Source organism: Triticum urartu, chromosome 2A (assembly GCF_056163025.1).
Source record: "Triticum urartu cultivar PI428250 chromosome 2A, HENAU_Tu73, whole genome shotgun sequence".
NCBI lineage: Eukaryota > Viridiplantae > Streptophyta > Magnoliopsida > Poales > Poaceae > Triticum > Triticum urartu.
Window position 1 is genome coordinate 406400650 of NC_141874.1, and position 16348 is coordinate 406416997.

The window sequence follows — 16348 nt, forward strand, 5'->3', positions numbered from 1 at the left end:
TGAGCTTGACCTGTAGCTTTATTGGACTACTTCCCATACACGAACTGGTCCTGTTCCGGTGTCCATGACAATATAGATAAATATTCAAAGTGAACACCATCTGGACTCCAACCGAAAATTGGTGGCAGCTGAACTTGTTTTATATCTACTCGCACATCAACGACTGCTTGGTCATCAGTACGAATGCATGCATTGTTAGACATGTTTTGCATACCTAGTGCATGGTTCATGGTCTTTCTCACGCCTAAACATTGCAAAATAGTAACATGGTCTGTAGTACTTGGTAGTAAATCTTCTGCATCATTGTAAGTAATGGACAAATACGTTGGTGTATAAACTGCATATTTTGGCACAACCTCGACAACAATAGGATCGACAACTACACTGGTATTTGGTATAGTCATGGACCTATCACCGGGTCGTCAGAGGCGCTCTCTTCTTCCCCTTAGGAGAGGAATTGTCGGTTCCTCCCTTCGGAGCAGCCTCCTTCGAGGAGGCCATAGTTTCCTTGTCCTCCCCCTTGCTTCCCTCCAAAGGCATTATCTCCAGCATCCTGACCAGCACGGGATCCGGCCTGGTTTCGGGAAGGGGAGCCGGACACCTGATCAGCTTTGCCTTCGCTATCCACTCCTGTTTAAAAGGATGGCTCTTTTAGGGGCAAGTTTATGACAATTATACGGATAGAAGGTCCGGGCACAAGGTTGCTTACTTGAGTATCCGGGCGATTGCAGCTTAGGCCTGCGTCCTCGGTTAAATCCGGACACATCTCTCGTGATCCGAAGAACAGTTTATACATCTCCGCGTGCATTGCGCCCATGAAATTCTGGAGAGCTCGCGGTCCCTCTGGATTAAACTCCCACAGGTGAAGGGAGCGACGTTTGCCGGGAAATATTCGGCGAATCAGCATGACCTGCGTCACCTTGACCAGACTGAGGTCTCCTTCCAAGAGATCCTTAATGCGGCCCTGTAACAAGGGCACGTCTTTGGGCAAACCCCAATCTAACCCTCTGTTAACCCATGACGCTAACCGTGGTGGGGGACCCGAGCGAAAGGCAGGAAGCGCCACCCACTTGGTGCTCCGGGGAGTGGTGATATAGAACCACTCTCGTTGCCACAAGCCTAGCTCCTCTTTAAAAGAGCCCTCGGGCCATGGAGCATCAACATTTTTGCTTATAACAGCGCCTCCGCACTCTGCGTGCCGTCCCTTGATCATCTTCGGCTCCACTTTGAAAGTCTTGAGCCATAATCCGAAGTGAGGGGTAACACGGAGGAACGCTTCGCATACAACGATAAACGAGGAGATATGGAGGATGGACTCCGGAGCTAAGTCGTGAAATTCCAGCCCGTAATAAAACAGTAGTCCCCTCACAAAGGGATCCATCGGGAAGCCTAACCCCCGAAGGAATTGAGACACGAACACTACGCTCTCACCGGGCTGGGGACTGGGGATAGCCTGCCCTTGAGCAGGCAACCTGTGCGAAATTTCAGCGGTCAAGAACTTAGCCTCTCTCAACTTTAGCACGTCCTCCTCCGTGACGGAGGAGGGCATCCATCGGCCTTGAAGGTCGGAACCGGACATTGTCGAAGGTTTGAGGCGCCCGGAATCTGGAGCCTAGGGTGTTGGAACTCGAGGCGACGGGCGAACTCATTTTGGGATTGGAGAAAAGGAGTAAGGCCCTGGTCTCTTTATAAGAGGTTGAATACCAGGAGCCCTCCCCGTAACCGTTTGGGACTTGCCTTTAATCGAGAAAACATGCTAATGGGCACGATTGGGTTACCCACGTCCGTATTGATGAGAATCCCGTGAAAGGGGGGGACACGATCTCTGCTTTGACAAGACGTGCCAAGGAAACTGCCTCGCAAAACACGCTGAGGTGGAAAAGTGAAATCGATTCAAGTAAAGGACTTGGCTGTAGTGTGTTGACGCACTGCGGAATACGTCAGCAGATTTGATTTGTGTTAATATTATTCTCTCTATGGCAATATGTGGAAGCTTATTTTGCAGAGCCGTACACTACTCTTGGTGTTTACAATCTTCTATGAAGGACTTGGAGGAGGAACCCGCCTTGCAATGTCGAAGACAATTTGCGTGCCGGACTCGTCATCATTGAAGCCAGGTTCAGGGGCTACTGAGGGAGTCCCGGATTAGGGGGTGTTCGGATAGCCGGACTATACCTTCAGCCGGACTCCTGGACTATGAAGATACAAGATTGAAGACTTCGTCCCGTGTCCGGATGGGACTTTCCTTGGCGTGGAAGGCAAGCTTGGCGATGTGGATATTCAAGATCTCCTACCATTGTAACCGACTCTATGTAACCTAACCCTATCCGGTGTCTATATAAACCGGAGGGTTGTAGTCCGTAGGCAATAAACTCCATATACAACAATCATACCATAGGCTAGCTTCTAGGGTTTAGCCTCCTTGATCTCGTGGTAGATCTACTCTTGTACTACCCATATCATCAATATTAATCAAGCAGGACGTAGGGTTTTACCTCCATCAAGAGGGCCCGAACCTGGGTAAAACATCGTGTTCCCTGCCTCCTGTTACCATCCGGCCTAGACGCACAGTTCGGGACCCACTACCCGAGATCCGCCGGTTTTGACACCGATAGCTACCAAACGTCACAACGTAACTGGGTGATTATAAAGGTGCTCTACAGGTGTCTTCAAAGGTACTTATTGGGTTGGCGTATTTCGAGATTAGGATTTGTCACTTCGATTGTCGGAGAGGTATCTCTGGGCCCACTCGGTAATACACATCACTTAAGCCTTGTAAGCATTGCAACTAATGAGTTAGTTGCGGGATGATGTGTTACGGAACGAGTAAAGAGACTTGCCAGTAACAAGATTGAACTAGGTATTGAGATACCGACGATCGAATCTCGGGCAAGTAACATACCGATGACAAAAGGAACAACGTATGTTGTTATGCGGTTTGACCGACAAAGATCTTCATAGAATATGTAGGAGCCAATATGAGCATCCAGGTTCCACTATTGGTTATTGACCGGAGACGTGTCTCGGTCATGTCTACATAGTTCTCGAACCCGTAGGGTCTGCACGCTTAAAGTTTGATGACAGTTATATTATGAGTTTATGGTTTTTGATGTACCAAAGATAGTTCGGAGTCCCGGATATGATCACGGACATGACGAGGAGTCTCGAAATGTTCGAGATGTAAAGATCGATATGTTGGACGACTATATTTGGATACCGGAATGGTTCCGGATGAGATCGGGATAATACCGGAGCACCGGGAGGTTATCGGAACCCCCCGGGAGGTATATGGGCCTTAATGGGCTTTAGTGGAAAGGAGGGGAAAGGAGCAAGGGAGGGGGCGCCCCCCCCCCCAGCCCAATCCGAATTGGGAGGGCCCCCCCTTTCCTTCCTCTTCCTTCCCTCTCCCTCTCCAAATAGGAAAAGGAGGAGTCCTACTCCCGGTGGGAGTAGGACTCCCCCCTGGGCGCGCCTCCTTCCCTTGGCCGGCCCTCTCCTCCCCTCCTTTATATACGGAGGAGAGGGGCACCCCATAGACACAACAATTGATCTCTTGGATTTTTTAGCCGTGTGCGGTGCCCCTCTTCACCATAGTCCACCTCGATAATATTGTAGCAGTGCTTAGGCGAAGCCCTGCAACAGTAGAACATCAACATCGTCACCATGCCGTCGTGCTGACGGAACTCTCCCTCAAAGCTCGGCTGGATCGGAGTTCGAGGGACGTCATCGAGTCGAACGTGTGCAGAACTCGGAGGTGTCGTGCGTTCGGTACTTGATCGGTCGGATCGTGAAGACGTACGACTACATCAACCGTGTTGTGCTAACGCTTCCGCTTTCGGTCTACGAGGGTACGTGGACACACTCTCTCCTCTCGTTGCTATGCATCACCATAATCTTGCGTGTGCGTAGATTTTTTTTTTTGAAATTACTACATTCCCCAACAGCAAAATGGATGTATCAATGGACAACTTTCAAGAGATCACGCTTATGTCGGCTAGAAGAGGCAACAACATACTTGCCCATGAGTTTGCGGCGCATGCGAGGAAATATGGGAATCTGACGATGCTTGCTGACGTTTCTTTCGAAATTTGGTAATCGGTAATCGAAAAAGAATGTAGAATCCACTCCGCTAGAAATACTACAAAATCCTATTTTTCTCCATGAGAAAAGAAAACTCAAATCTCATTGTAGTTTTGTATGCCAGTGCATTGTACTTTTCTCCTACAGAAACTTTTTTTTTTGCGGAAACTCCTACAGAAACATTGATGATAATAGATGTCACTTTTTTTTCTGTCAAACAAAAGGCTTCCATCGAAGCATCAGATGCATGATCTCAGGGTAAGTCCTTTTTTTTAGATTGATCTCAGGGTAGGTCGGTGGTACAAGGCGGGGTGGTGGTGCCAACTGGCTGATCCATCCGATAAACTGCGAAGCATTCCTCTTGCCTTTGCCTACCCGACTCAAATTTCCCCACTTCCAAACCCTCGCGTCGTCCCCGGCCCATCTAAAACCCCAGCGAGCGACGCAGGAGGAAACCCCACCCCCACGTCACCGCCATGGACGCCACCCCCGTCGCCACACGCCTGCGCCGCTCCACCCCCGAGCACGACGCCTACACCGTCCGCGTCGCCGACCGCCGCCTCGTCGCCCTCGCCACCGGCCATCCGGCCGACGGGCGCCGCTGGATCTACACCACCCGCTGGCTCCACCAGGCCCTCCTCCGCTCCGGCCGCCTCGTCGTCGGCCTCGGCGTCCAGTGGACCCCCGTCCGCGGCCGCGGGGAAGGGCCGCTGACGCCGCCACCGGCCACCCTGCAGCTCTGCGCGGGCCACCGCTGCCTCGTCTTCCACCTCGCCCAGGTCGACGCCGAAGCCGTCCCCGCCGTGCTCTACCGCTTCCTCGCCGACCCGCGCGTCGTCTTCGTGGGCTACGGCTCCTCGTACGACCGCCGGATGCTGTGGGATCACTACGGCCTGGACGTCGCGTCCGCGTGCGACCTGCGCGCGCTCACCGGCATGGGGAACGCCTCCGTCGAGCTCATGGCGCAGCGCTTCCTCGGCTACCGCGGGATCAGCAAGCCCAGGGACGTGGCCATGAGCGCGTGGCACGCTCCCAGGCTCTCCGTCGAGCAGGTGGAGTACGCCTGCGTTGACGCCTACCTCGCCTTCCGCCTCGGCCTCCTCCTCTGCCCCGGCGGCTACCAGCCCGTACAGCGCGCCCCTGCGTTTCCCCGCGCGCCTCCACCCGCCCCACGCGCTCTGGTGATCGCCCACGCACCTCCTCCCGCCCCCGCGTTCCTCGAGCTCCACCGCGCGCCGGGTCCTGCTCTGGTGCGCTCCCGCGCACCGCCTCCCGCCCCACGCGCTCCGGTGCGCCCCCGCGCACCTCCTCCCGCCCCGCGCGCCCTCATGATCCCGCGCGTTCAGCCTCCCTCCCCACGCGCTCCGGTACGCCCCCGCGCGCCCCCTCCCGCACCTCGCGCCATCATGATCCCGCGCGCTCCGCCTGCCGCTCCACGCGCTCCGGTGACCCCGTGCTTGCTGTCTCCCACCCCACGCGCAGCCGTGAACCCCCACACTCCCGAGCCGCACCTGGCGTTGGCGCCGACGGCGGTGGCTGTGGGCACGGCCGAGAGCAGCAGCAAGGTCGCGGCCCTCCCCGGATTAACTGGATCGGACACGGACACAGACACGGAGGCAGAGCTCGGCGGCCTCAGTTTGGTCCGTTCGAACTACGCTTCTGATGATGATGACGACGACGATCTCTCTTTCTCTTCAGATGGATACGAGGTCGTGGGACGTGGAGCTGTCACCGACGAGGATGAGGAAGAGGAGGATGTCTACGACTACGTCGCCAGGACCGGACTTCTCAGTGACGGTGACTACGTCGTCGGGCCAGGAATTCAGAGCGACGACGACGAGGAGGATGGCTACGAAGGCTACGTCCTCGGCACCGGAACTCTCAATGCTGAAGACGTCGGAGAGCAGGGCTACGCCTACAAGGAGTACGCCGGGATTGGAATTCTCACCGTCAAGGAGGGCCACAACGAGTACACCGGCATCCTCACCGTTGGCAACGAGGCGGCGGCTTACGAGGATGAAGTGTTCGTCAGCAACCTACATGCCACGGTTGTGGAGGTGGAGGAAAGTGGCCTGCAGCTGGATGTTTACCAAGAACCACCGGAGTGCTACGACAACAGCATCGAGGCGTTCCAGGGCGGCGATGATGGGTATGGCCAGGACGACGGCGGCGACTGGTATGATCAGGGGGACGACGGGTATGAGCAGGATGATGATAGCTATGATGCGTTCTACTAGTTGCTAGCTTTGGTTTCATGTCGATTGAACGATCATTCCGCTGTTTTTGGAAGGAACTAGTCGTAGCCCTTGTGCCTGACCGAGTTTGCTTAATTTACAATCCCGCACCGAAGCCTGATTAAGTTCCAGGCGATCTTGGTTATCGTTGTGGTTATCCATGCCTTCTGTTTAGCTCGTAGCACCGGTTGATTACCAGGCTAGCTGTTCTTGGATGAAATTCTGCTGTGAAGTTTGGATAATTATGAGCTTGGGTTAATTTTCGTTCAGCTCAGCGATGCCATTTCAGTTTGGTGGTGTCTCTTCATTTCTCATGTATACTTGATTTGCACGTTGACGTTGGCTCAGGTGTATGAGCACTTAATTTGCATGCAAGGTTCATTGATCCCTACATCTTTTGTTTTTGAGGATCATCGATCCCTACATCTTTGGGGGTTGATTGATACAGTTTGCATTTTGCCGTTCCTTTGACGCAACAGACAAGATGTTGAAGATAATCTACTACAGGGTAGTGTTTAATGACTCTTTGATTTGATTTTCTCAGTAGTTACTAGTACTAAATAACTTCATTTGCTGCCGTATGATTCAAATTTAGTAGCAGAATTAATGAGGGTACTTGATTAGTATAGTGCTTATGCAACATTAACATAGCATTCCAAGTATATTTGAATATGCACGCCGATAACTGTGCGGCACAATGGACTCCCAAGCCAGCCTACACGATTCTGTGTGGGCGAATATTAAAACTCCCCACACGTTCTGGCGCAGCTACAACGGCCCACACGAACTTGTGTGGCAACAGCTCACCTCCATTCCGTGAGCGCGAACGAGTGTGTAATTAACTTTAGTTGCTATGTGTAGTTAACTATAGTTACCATGTCTAATTACTATAGTTGTCATGTGTGATTAACTTTACTTGACATGTATCATTAAATATAGTTGTCATGTGTAACTAATTGGAGTTGCCACGCGTGGTCAAACCATAATTGTCATGTATAGTCAACCATAGTTGTCGTGCGTGATTAACTAGTTGCCATATATGCACAACTGTAGTTGCCATCTATCATCGTGCGAGTGCCGTGTGGGCGAAGAGCAGTTTCATCCACACGTTCGGGTGAGCGTCGTGTGTCCGTTCTGGGGAGGAGCGTCCACACGTGTGGCACTAAATGATAACACCCACACGACGCTGGGTGCTTGCGTGGCTCTCAACCCAGTTGGCAATTACTGCAATATTCGTGCAAATGAATCGAACGACATCGACTGCGTTTGGGTCATGTTGATAAGTGCCACACGTGTGGACGTTATCATTTTAGATTGAATATATGCACACATCAAGGGGAAGATCCTTGTATTAGTAGAGTTGCATGGCATAATTCACTAATTATTCCTATTGTCATGCGCTAACCATATTGTCATCAATTCATCAAAAAAGGAGGAGGGGATTGAAAGTGCTTTAGTCCCTAATGGTATTTTGGTGTTATGACAATGTGATTAGTGAGACAAATGGCGGTTACTAAGTTTATCTCGGGTCATTGGTCTCTCTGTGATGATTATATGAAGATGGTTGACCCCACTTCAAGAAGGAAAAAGGTGTGGTTTTCTGATGACTCGAGAGTTTTGTTTTGATTTCTTTTGAGTCATATGACAGCCACACTATTAAGAGGGAATCGGGGTGCTTGGATGAAATCATGAAAGTGTGGGTTCATGCAAATCATATACACCGACTATTCTACAATCATAAAAGAAAATAGCCTCAAAACCCTTTCTTTTTTGTGCCATGGTCTACTCCCGGGGGGTCAAGAAAATTTGTTTGGACATCCCATGCACACGGGCCTCCTGACCCGTGCACACAGGATCGAGTGGAAAACTCTCAGGACACCCTATGTGCACGGGGTCAATGACCCCATGCCCACGTGGTCTAGGGTTTGGGTGACCCCATGCGCAGGGGCCATCAGGTGGGCAATGATCACTTTGGAGGTGAGGTATATAAAGCCCCTTCTCCCTTCTCCCACCTCCCACCCCTAACCTTAATGCCTTAGCTTCTCCATCATTCTCAATCTTCCAAAAGCCCAATTACTCTCACCTTCATCCACTAAAAAATTGTCATATTTTGAGGATTGAAAGAGGAAGACCTGATCTATATTCCCACTAAATCAATTCGTGATCCCCGCTTGATTTCATAACTATTTCACCAATACCAAATAAGCATAAACATTAGCTCTCCCTCAAAAGGAGGTGATCCAGCCGTACCTTCCAGTACGGCTACCTTCTTACGACTTCACTCTAGTCGCAAGCCTAGCCTTAGACATCACCTCCTTACGGTTAAGGGTACTGACTTCATACATGGCCATCTCCTATAGTGTGACGGGCGGTGTGTACAAGGCACGGGAACAGATTCATCGCCGTATGGCTGACCGGCGGTTACTAGCGATTCCTGCTTCATGCAGGCGAGCTGTAGCCTGCAATCCGAACTAAGGACGGGTTTTTGGAGTTAGCTCACCCTCGCGAGATCGCGACCTTTTGTCCCGCCCATTGTAGCACATTTGTCGCCCAGGGCATAAGGCGCATGATGACTTGGCCTCATCCTCTTCTTCCTCCGGCGGTCTGTTCAAGGTTCCAAACTCATAGTGGCAACTAAACAAGTACAACGATAAACAAACATCACATCACCATCAAAATATTAGCAGCCATCAAGTGTATTGCAAAAATGATTCCTCATTCACACTACATACACAAAATTTGAAGAAAAATACACAAACATCACATCACATCACAAGTGCATACGGAATGTAAAATCAATGAAAACCGGATTTATTTACCTCTCGATGACTTCATCGAACATGTTGGGGACGCTAACGGTTCTGGCGACGAGTGATGTCTACTGGTCCTCATGCAGCGGTGGGAGGGGAAGAGGCCCTAAGCATTGTTGGAGGAGCAACTACTGTCGTGGAAGGGATCGACAACGATGGGGAAGTAACCGTTGTCACCGCCTTCTTCTTCGCGTGGGAAACAACCCTTTGCCGATGAATCCCGCAATAGCCTCTTCCCGACGACCTTCTTCACCCGCACTAAAACTTGTCAACGACGACTGGGTCCTTAGGTGCATCCCTGCCGTCAGCGTTGTCTATTTGGGGCAGCGCAAACCCTTGGCGGCGGACGGCCTTCAGCTTGTTGCCACCGCTGGCGGGAACCACGGGAGGGACGACTATGGGTGTGACCAATGGCGGAGCTAGCATTTGACATCAGGGTGGTCCGACCCCCCCCCTCCCCCCAAATTTTTTTACAAGAAATTTGCCATGTGGACGTTCTAACTAGTTACCAGTATCACATAGAAATAGATCAATATGGTCTTACAAACACACTAAAATTCTCAATTAAGTCTAAGTTTTGCATAAAGAAGCATACATAGTACATGCTACATGGACCATAATACATACCCTGAGAAGCTCAAAAGGACTATATTTCTAGCCTACGCTTTTGCATTGCCATGAAAGTATCAATTATATCATCTTCATTCACCTCGGCAAAAGCATCACTCTCAATGAATGTGACTAGGCAATCATCCAAAAGACTATCACCCATCTTATTTCTCAACTTGCTCTTGACTATACTCTAGAAAAGAGAAACAATGTCTCCGGCCCTCTTCATTCTTCAACCTGCAATAAAAATTAGTTTCTATCAATAAAGCTAATTAAGGAAGAAATGATGTGCAAAATTATGTATGTGTTCATCAATTCATGATAGCATAGTGCGAAAAAACAAACCCTAAATAAAAAATTAGGAGTTTTCGGTACCTTAAATCGATTTTGCACACTTGATGCGGTGCTGCTGTTGAACGACTAGAGATTGGCTACTGAGCGGCACCGACGGCTGTAGGCTTTGCATGGAGGGCGGAGGGCCGGACTCCACCGGAGGGCGGAGGCAGGGGCGAGCGGGCGGCAAGGCCAGGCGGCCCGGGTCAAGGGAGCAGCCGGGCAGAGCATGGGCACGGGGGAGTGGTGGAGCCGAGGGCCAGGCGAGCGTCGGGCGGGAAGGGGAGGCAGTCTGGGCTTCGGCCGGCGACCGGCGAGGAACAACGGCGGTGAGGCGAGGGCGTCAGACGAGGGACGAAACGAGGAACGGAGGAAACGGACGAGACGAGGGTTGTGGCCATCGGTATGGTTATTGCCTTATTGGGCCAATTTTCTTTTTATGGCCCAGTTAAAAATCCATAAGTATATAAGCGGACCCAAAATCCCAGGGTGGGTCGCGGCCCACCCTGGCCACCCTGTAGCTCCGCCACTGGGTGTGACGGGAGCAGCGGGGAGGCCATCAGCATCGGCGGGCGCGTTGAAGATGCCTTCCATGGCATATCGATGGCTGACAGGGTTATAGTAAAAGGTGATTCGGTTGGTTCTCAAAGGATCAATTTTGATTTTGAGTCGGCTGCTAGTGATGATGCAAATTTGTATTAGTTGTAGCAATCTTTTGGGCATGACCTAAAATGTTTTGGTCACCATACATCAATAGGCTGTGGTTGGCGACAAGCATTTTTGTTGGCCCAAGTGACCGAACTGATTTTTAGGGTTTAGTGTTGGAGTTTATTTTTTGTTTTAGACATTGGAGATGTTCTAAACAAATAACTCGTGTTTTTTTTTGACGCGCAAACAGCGCGTGTTGATAGAGCATTGTTGGGCTATGGCCACCCCAACCCCAACTGACTCGTTTGCAGCGCTAGCTCTACACGCACTAGGCTGCGGCCAACCCAAACCCCAACCCCAACGCCAAGCCAGTAGATCCAGACTCCTGTCTTGCAGTCGCAGCTCGGTAAGGAGGAGGCCAGCGCCATGGTAACCTCCGCCCCTTCGCCGCGTCGAACTCATCCCCTCCTCCCCCCTCCCCAATTCGACGGATCTGGCCACCTAATCGTTGTTTTTTGGCGTGATTGTAGTCGGCGCTGTTCAACTTCAACTCCTTCCTCATAGTGGTGCTGCTGGTGATCTGCACCTGCACCTACATCAAGATGCAGTTCCCTGCCATCCTCAACGATCGCACCGGGTATTTTTCTACGCTGACTTCCCATATTGAAAACTCATTAGGGATTTCTTCCTGAGCGATCTGATCTACGCGATTTGTCTTTCCTTTTTTTTCTTCCCTAAAGGCAGATAGTCGTACTGTCAAAATCAGCATGAAGCTGTACGGTACCTATACGGTGCAGTAGTATCCTTTCAACATGGATTGGATTCTCGCTGGGGCTGCGTTAATGCAACATGTAGCTGTTGGGTCTAGGGCATTTTGGTTTTGATCCGTAAACACTTTCGGATGTCCAACAGTATGCTGGTTCAGAGCTGATTGCAACCTCTGAATCCTATAATCGGATTAAGCACGATTTGGAAGAATTGTGAAACTGCCCTTTTTGTATTACTATATAAGATGAGGCTCATTTACAGACTCGATAAGGAGCAACGATTCCCTAAAAAAGTAGTAGAAAGATAAGGAACAAGATATGTAGGGCCTCTTTGATCTGTGTGGTTTGATTTCAAACAACACATAATTAGGAGAAAAAAAGACCATGATTACAGTGCTGTGTCTTCTCTAAGCATAGATAATTGAGTACTAAATGAATCTGAATCAAAGCATATTTCGTATACACCATAGGAAATACAGTGGTATCTTTGCAAGAAGTTTAGTCAACGAATATAACCCTTAGAAATAACTCTTATGGATTACAATCCTGCGTAACCAAAAACCCTGATGGGTGAAATTCCTAAGGATAACTATCCTAAAAAAAGATCAAAAAGGGTCCTCAATGCTATTTGTCAATGATCTCTCTGCTGCCAACTACTCCCTCATCCCAAAATTCTTGTCTTAGATTTGTCTAGATATGGATGTATCTAATACTAAAACGTGACTTGATACATCTGTATTTAGAAAAATCTAAGACAAGAATTTTGGGACGGAGGGAGTATTATTTTATTCAATTAGCTCAATTTGTTAGATTTCAAGAGCACAGGGTTCTGACCCAAATTCAGGCAAACCTTTTTCATTATTCTTCATTTTCTTACATGAATTTCTTTGACAGGTTCCGTGGTTTCTTTTGGAAAGCAGCCAGAATAGGTATGCTTCTGTCTGTCTGTCCAGCTCAAATTTTATGCTAGCTTGCATTCTTCAGACATCTGCTGCATATTTCCTAGTTCCTTTGGTTTGCTCAATTTGGAGCACTTGTTATTGTCGGTGTATATGCACCTAGTTTCATCTGCCAAACTGTATTGTAGACATTAGCTGAGGAATCAAGGTGCTAATAACTTAAGTTCAGTTCTAGACTTGCTTACTTCTCGTGCTTTGTAGCAGTTTTCTTTATTGGTGAAAGACGTAATTTTTTATTTATACAAGAATGTTGTTAAGATTGTTGTGTTGTACTTATCTTATTAAGAAAATAAGAAAAATAGAACAAGGTGCAATCTCTAGTTTTGTCATCTTTCTTATTGGTGTGGATAGCTTACTGCATATTATATCGATGAATGGTTATGGATTTTGTAGCTTTCTTTTATCTTGGTAGGTTTTATTAATATTAGAAAATACCTACATGGTGAAATAGCTGAACTTGATTTGTTATGGAAAAACAGACTTCGACAATATTAAGAAGGATCAACTTAATAGCCATCTTAACCAGTGACAATCAACTACAATTTGTTACTGTAAGTTTCTATATATTAGGGGAAACTCGTGAGGTAAAGCTACGTCCTAGCTGTCATGTGGAAATTACAAAGCCAGCATTGGTTTCTGCTTTCTGATCTTTTTTTTCTATTTGAGTATCTAGTCACTAGTCATAGTTTATTCGATTGTCTGTATACCAGCAGTTTTTTTGCTCTTGTCTTTCGAATTTCCAATACCTCATCCATGCATTCATTTGTTTCATAGTGATTTTGTGTAACAGTTGCTGATTAGTAGTTGCTATTTACATAGAGATGGTGTGTCAAACTTATGCAATGAAAAACATTACTTGCATTTTTTTCTTCTTCTAAAGAACACGATATTTGTTAGCAATGCATCCTTTTCATTTCAAACCTTCGAAATTCAATCTTTCTTGTGCTGCTTCGCAGGTGAGCGGTTGAGCCCTTGGGTAGCATTTGGGTGCTTCGCAATGGGGGTATCCACCATCTTCTTCTGAAGGCCTGGGCAATCATGGCCATGATTTGAATCTAGGTTGCCAGAGTTAAATATAGGAAGGATCATGTCACACTGTATTTCTGTTCATGCCTCCAGAGAAGCCTTCTGCTTCAGTTACTGTCGTGGCGAAAGCGGCATCTTAATACCGAGCATGCAGGTTAGATGAATGCACTCGGGTCGGTGCACTTGCCGATAAGACAGAGATGATACTGTGTTTGCAAATGCTAGGTGCAAGAAGTTAACAACGAAACGATGGAGGATTATGTATGTTGTGTAGAATGTTGTTTGGATCCTGCAAAACCAAATGTGGATTTCTCGTTATATCCTATTTCGTCTCTCAGTTCCAGTACTTTGATGACGCCAAAAAGAGCACCTCTATTTTATCTACATTCTTGTGAACTCGAATGGGATGAAATAAAGTTTCCCAGTGAACCTCTGACACAGTTCAGTTTGGAGTGCGTAGCATTCAGTTTTCAGGTCAGAGCGTGCTAGACTTAGGTACGGAATGCGATCTTCAATTGAGTCCAAACTTGGACCATCTACGATTGGACGCCTCAAATTCCTCTTTCTGGCACGGGCGGACGGCTTGGTCAGTGCTCAAATCCCACTTATACGTCCGGGCTCGGGCGGACAGCTTTTGGTAAGTGACTAATCGCGAAAATATGACCCACCCCTCGAATCCAAAACATATCTGGGAAGACCTGACGTGTTGGTCATGTCGGATCTGGCAGATTGGACCCACGCCAAATTGACTTAGTCCACCAAAATCGATTGTCTTCTCATGTCTGTCCTCCAGTTCTCGTGTTCGAGCCGTCACCGTCATCAACCCGTGCTGCCTGTTTGCATCGCTGCTTGCATCCAAGCCATTGTAGATGTTGTCGCCGAGTACCCCGTCCCCCACCACTGGCATGAATGATGCCTCGACGTCGTCCGTAGGAGCCAGTTGCAAGGCAAAGAACGTTGCCCGAAGGGAGCGGCGAAGGAACCAGGGTGAGCGACAAGAAGGTGGTCAACGCTGACATGAACGCTTCCTCTCCGGTCGCAACTGACGTCGTGCCCGTCCTGCCGCCTAGAAGGAAGGTGCTAGTCACCCCAAACGCGACCTAGTTCATTCGCCGGACGATTGGCGGGGGATTCCGAATGGCTGGAAGCAATAGGAAGTGCCGAAGATGGTGTATGACTTGCCACAACTCCAATGGGCGAGGACAGCTTCGAGAACCGTTGGCTCCGGGTCTGCCCAGGTCTGCTCGACGAAATGGCTGAGCAGGACATGGTACAATCTTTTGCCCCTCCTTTTGTTGATTTGTCTGTTTGTTCCATATGCCACTGAATCAATTTATGGATACATATGACATTAGGAATGCATATGCCAATGACCCTTTTGTTGCATACATGATCAATGACGGTTAAGAGCCTATGCATTAGGACTCGGGAGATATCAACTCTCGTACATATGGTATAGGGCAAACATCGGCCACTCGTAACAAAAAATGAAGATACCCAAGGTAATAGGTCCGACATTCTCAATCAAGGAGGATGTCCTCATCGTATGAAGTTGGCTACAAACATTGACCCTATATATGGAACCGAGCAAAAGGGCAACAAGTATTTGCAAAAGATCCACATACATTACCATGCATACAAGGGATATCCTGATGAATTTGTTGGGCATCCGGCGATCGTCTCGACCCGGTGAGGTACTCTGGCCAAAATCAAGATCAATGCCTTCTAGGTGTTCGTCAGAATTCCACTAAGTTTTTTCCTCTTTTGTTATTTGTTGTGAGCTAAGGCTTGTTCATGATGGAATATGTCCAATGTGTAGATGAGTTGGTGTGATTCCTCCTCCGAAGAGAAATATGAGTTTGATGAAGATGATGACATTGCCATGATCATGTTGATCGACATGGAGAAGAACAAGCGGCTGAAACATGGAGGTTCCATTACCGATTGTGAGGTGATTCGTAGGAGCCGGCTACACAGACACAATAAGCTCATACTTGATTACTTCTGTGCAAATCTAGTGTATCTAGACCGCTACTTCTGGTGTAGGTTCAGAATGGCTCCTGATTTGTTTCTCCACATTGCCTACTCTGTCAAAGAGCATGATCAATTCTTCGTGCAGAGGAGAAATTGTACCAGAGATCTTGGACACATTAGTATCTTTATGGTGACTATGGCACTGCATGATGCCATATGGTATTCTTGCAGATTTGACTGATGATCATCTGGAAATAGGAGAGAGCACTTTCATCAAGTGTGTGAAGCAATTTGTGAAGGCGGTGGTTGAAGTCTTTGGGCCACAGTATTTGAGATCACCCAATGCTCAGGACACTTACAGGATTTTGTAGATGAACAAAGCACAAGGGTTTTCAGGGGGATGATCAACTCAGTTGATTGCATGCACTAGAGGTGGATGAACTGCTCTCTGGCATGACATGGACAGTTATCGACCATGTGAAGGATCCCAACATCATTCTTGAAGCCATTGCAGATCATGAGACATGGTTTTGGCATGCCTATTTTGGAATGCCTGGAGCTTGCAATGACGTCAATGTACTCCACCGATCATCACTCTTTGCACGGTTAGCCAATGGGGAATCAGCACAGGTGGAGTTTTAAGCAAATGGCTGCACATACAACATGAGCTACTATCTAGCGGATGAGATGTACCCAAAGGGGGCAATCTTTTTGAAATCAATTCCCAGCCACCCCAAGGAATAAACAACTTGGTTTCCATAATGCTCAACCATCTGCTGGGAAGGATGTGGAGAGAGCATTTGAGATTTTGCAAGTCCAGTTTACTATTGTGCGAGGACCGGCTCGGTTTTGGGACCAAGAAATCCTTTGGTAAATCATGACTGCCGGCGTGATCTTGCACAATATGA

At 48.5% G+C, this 16348-nt stretch overlaps 2 protein-coding genes across 2 annotated transcripts; both read left to right on the top strand.

The window, feature by feature from the left end:
- The first annotated feature begins 4437 nt into the window (after nt 1-4437).
- LOC147985276 (uncharacterized) lies at nt 4438-6583 on the top strand. Its single transcript, XM_087539860.1, has one exon. It carries the CDS (start codon nt 4557-4559, stop codon nt 6315-6317), a length of 1761 nt encoding a protein of 586 aa, XP_087395986.1. The 5' UTR covers nt 4438-4556; the 3' UTR covers nt 6318-6583.
- A 4396-nt stretch (nt 6584-10979) lies between these two features.
- Nucleotides 10980-13784, top strand: LOC125537546 (kish-A-like protein). Its single transcript, XM_048700862.2, has 4 exons — nt 10980-11143; nt 11245-11351; nt 12376-12410; nt 13397-13784. Exons 1-4 carry the CDS (start codon nt 11141-11143, stop codon nt 13462-13464), a joined length of 213 nt encoding a protein of 70 aa, XP_048556819.1. The 5' UTR covers nt 10980-11140; the 3' UTR covers nt 13465-13784.
- The last annotated feature ends 2564 nt before the right edge of the window (nt 13785-16348 follow it).

Coding starts and splice junctions, on each gene's coding strand:
- LOC125537546 (XM_048700862.2), top strand. Junction 11,352..12,375: donor ATCCTCAACGATCGCACCGG/GTATTTTTCTAC, acceptor TTTCTTTGACAG/GTTCCGTGGTTTCTTTTGGA. Junction 12,411..13,396: donor TTGGAAAGCAGCCAGAATAG/GTATGCTTCTGT, acceptor GCTGCTTCGCAG/GTGAGCGGTTGAGCCCTTGG.
- LOC147985276 (XM_087539860.1), top strand. CDS start 4,557: ATGGACGCCACCCCCGTCGCCACACGCCTGCGCCGCTCCACCCCCGAG.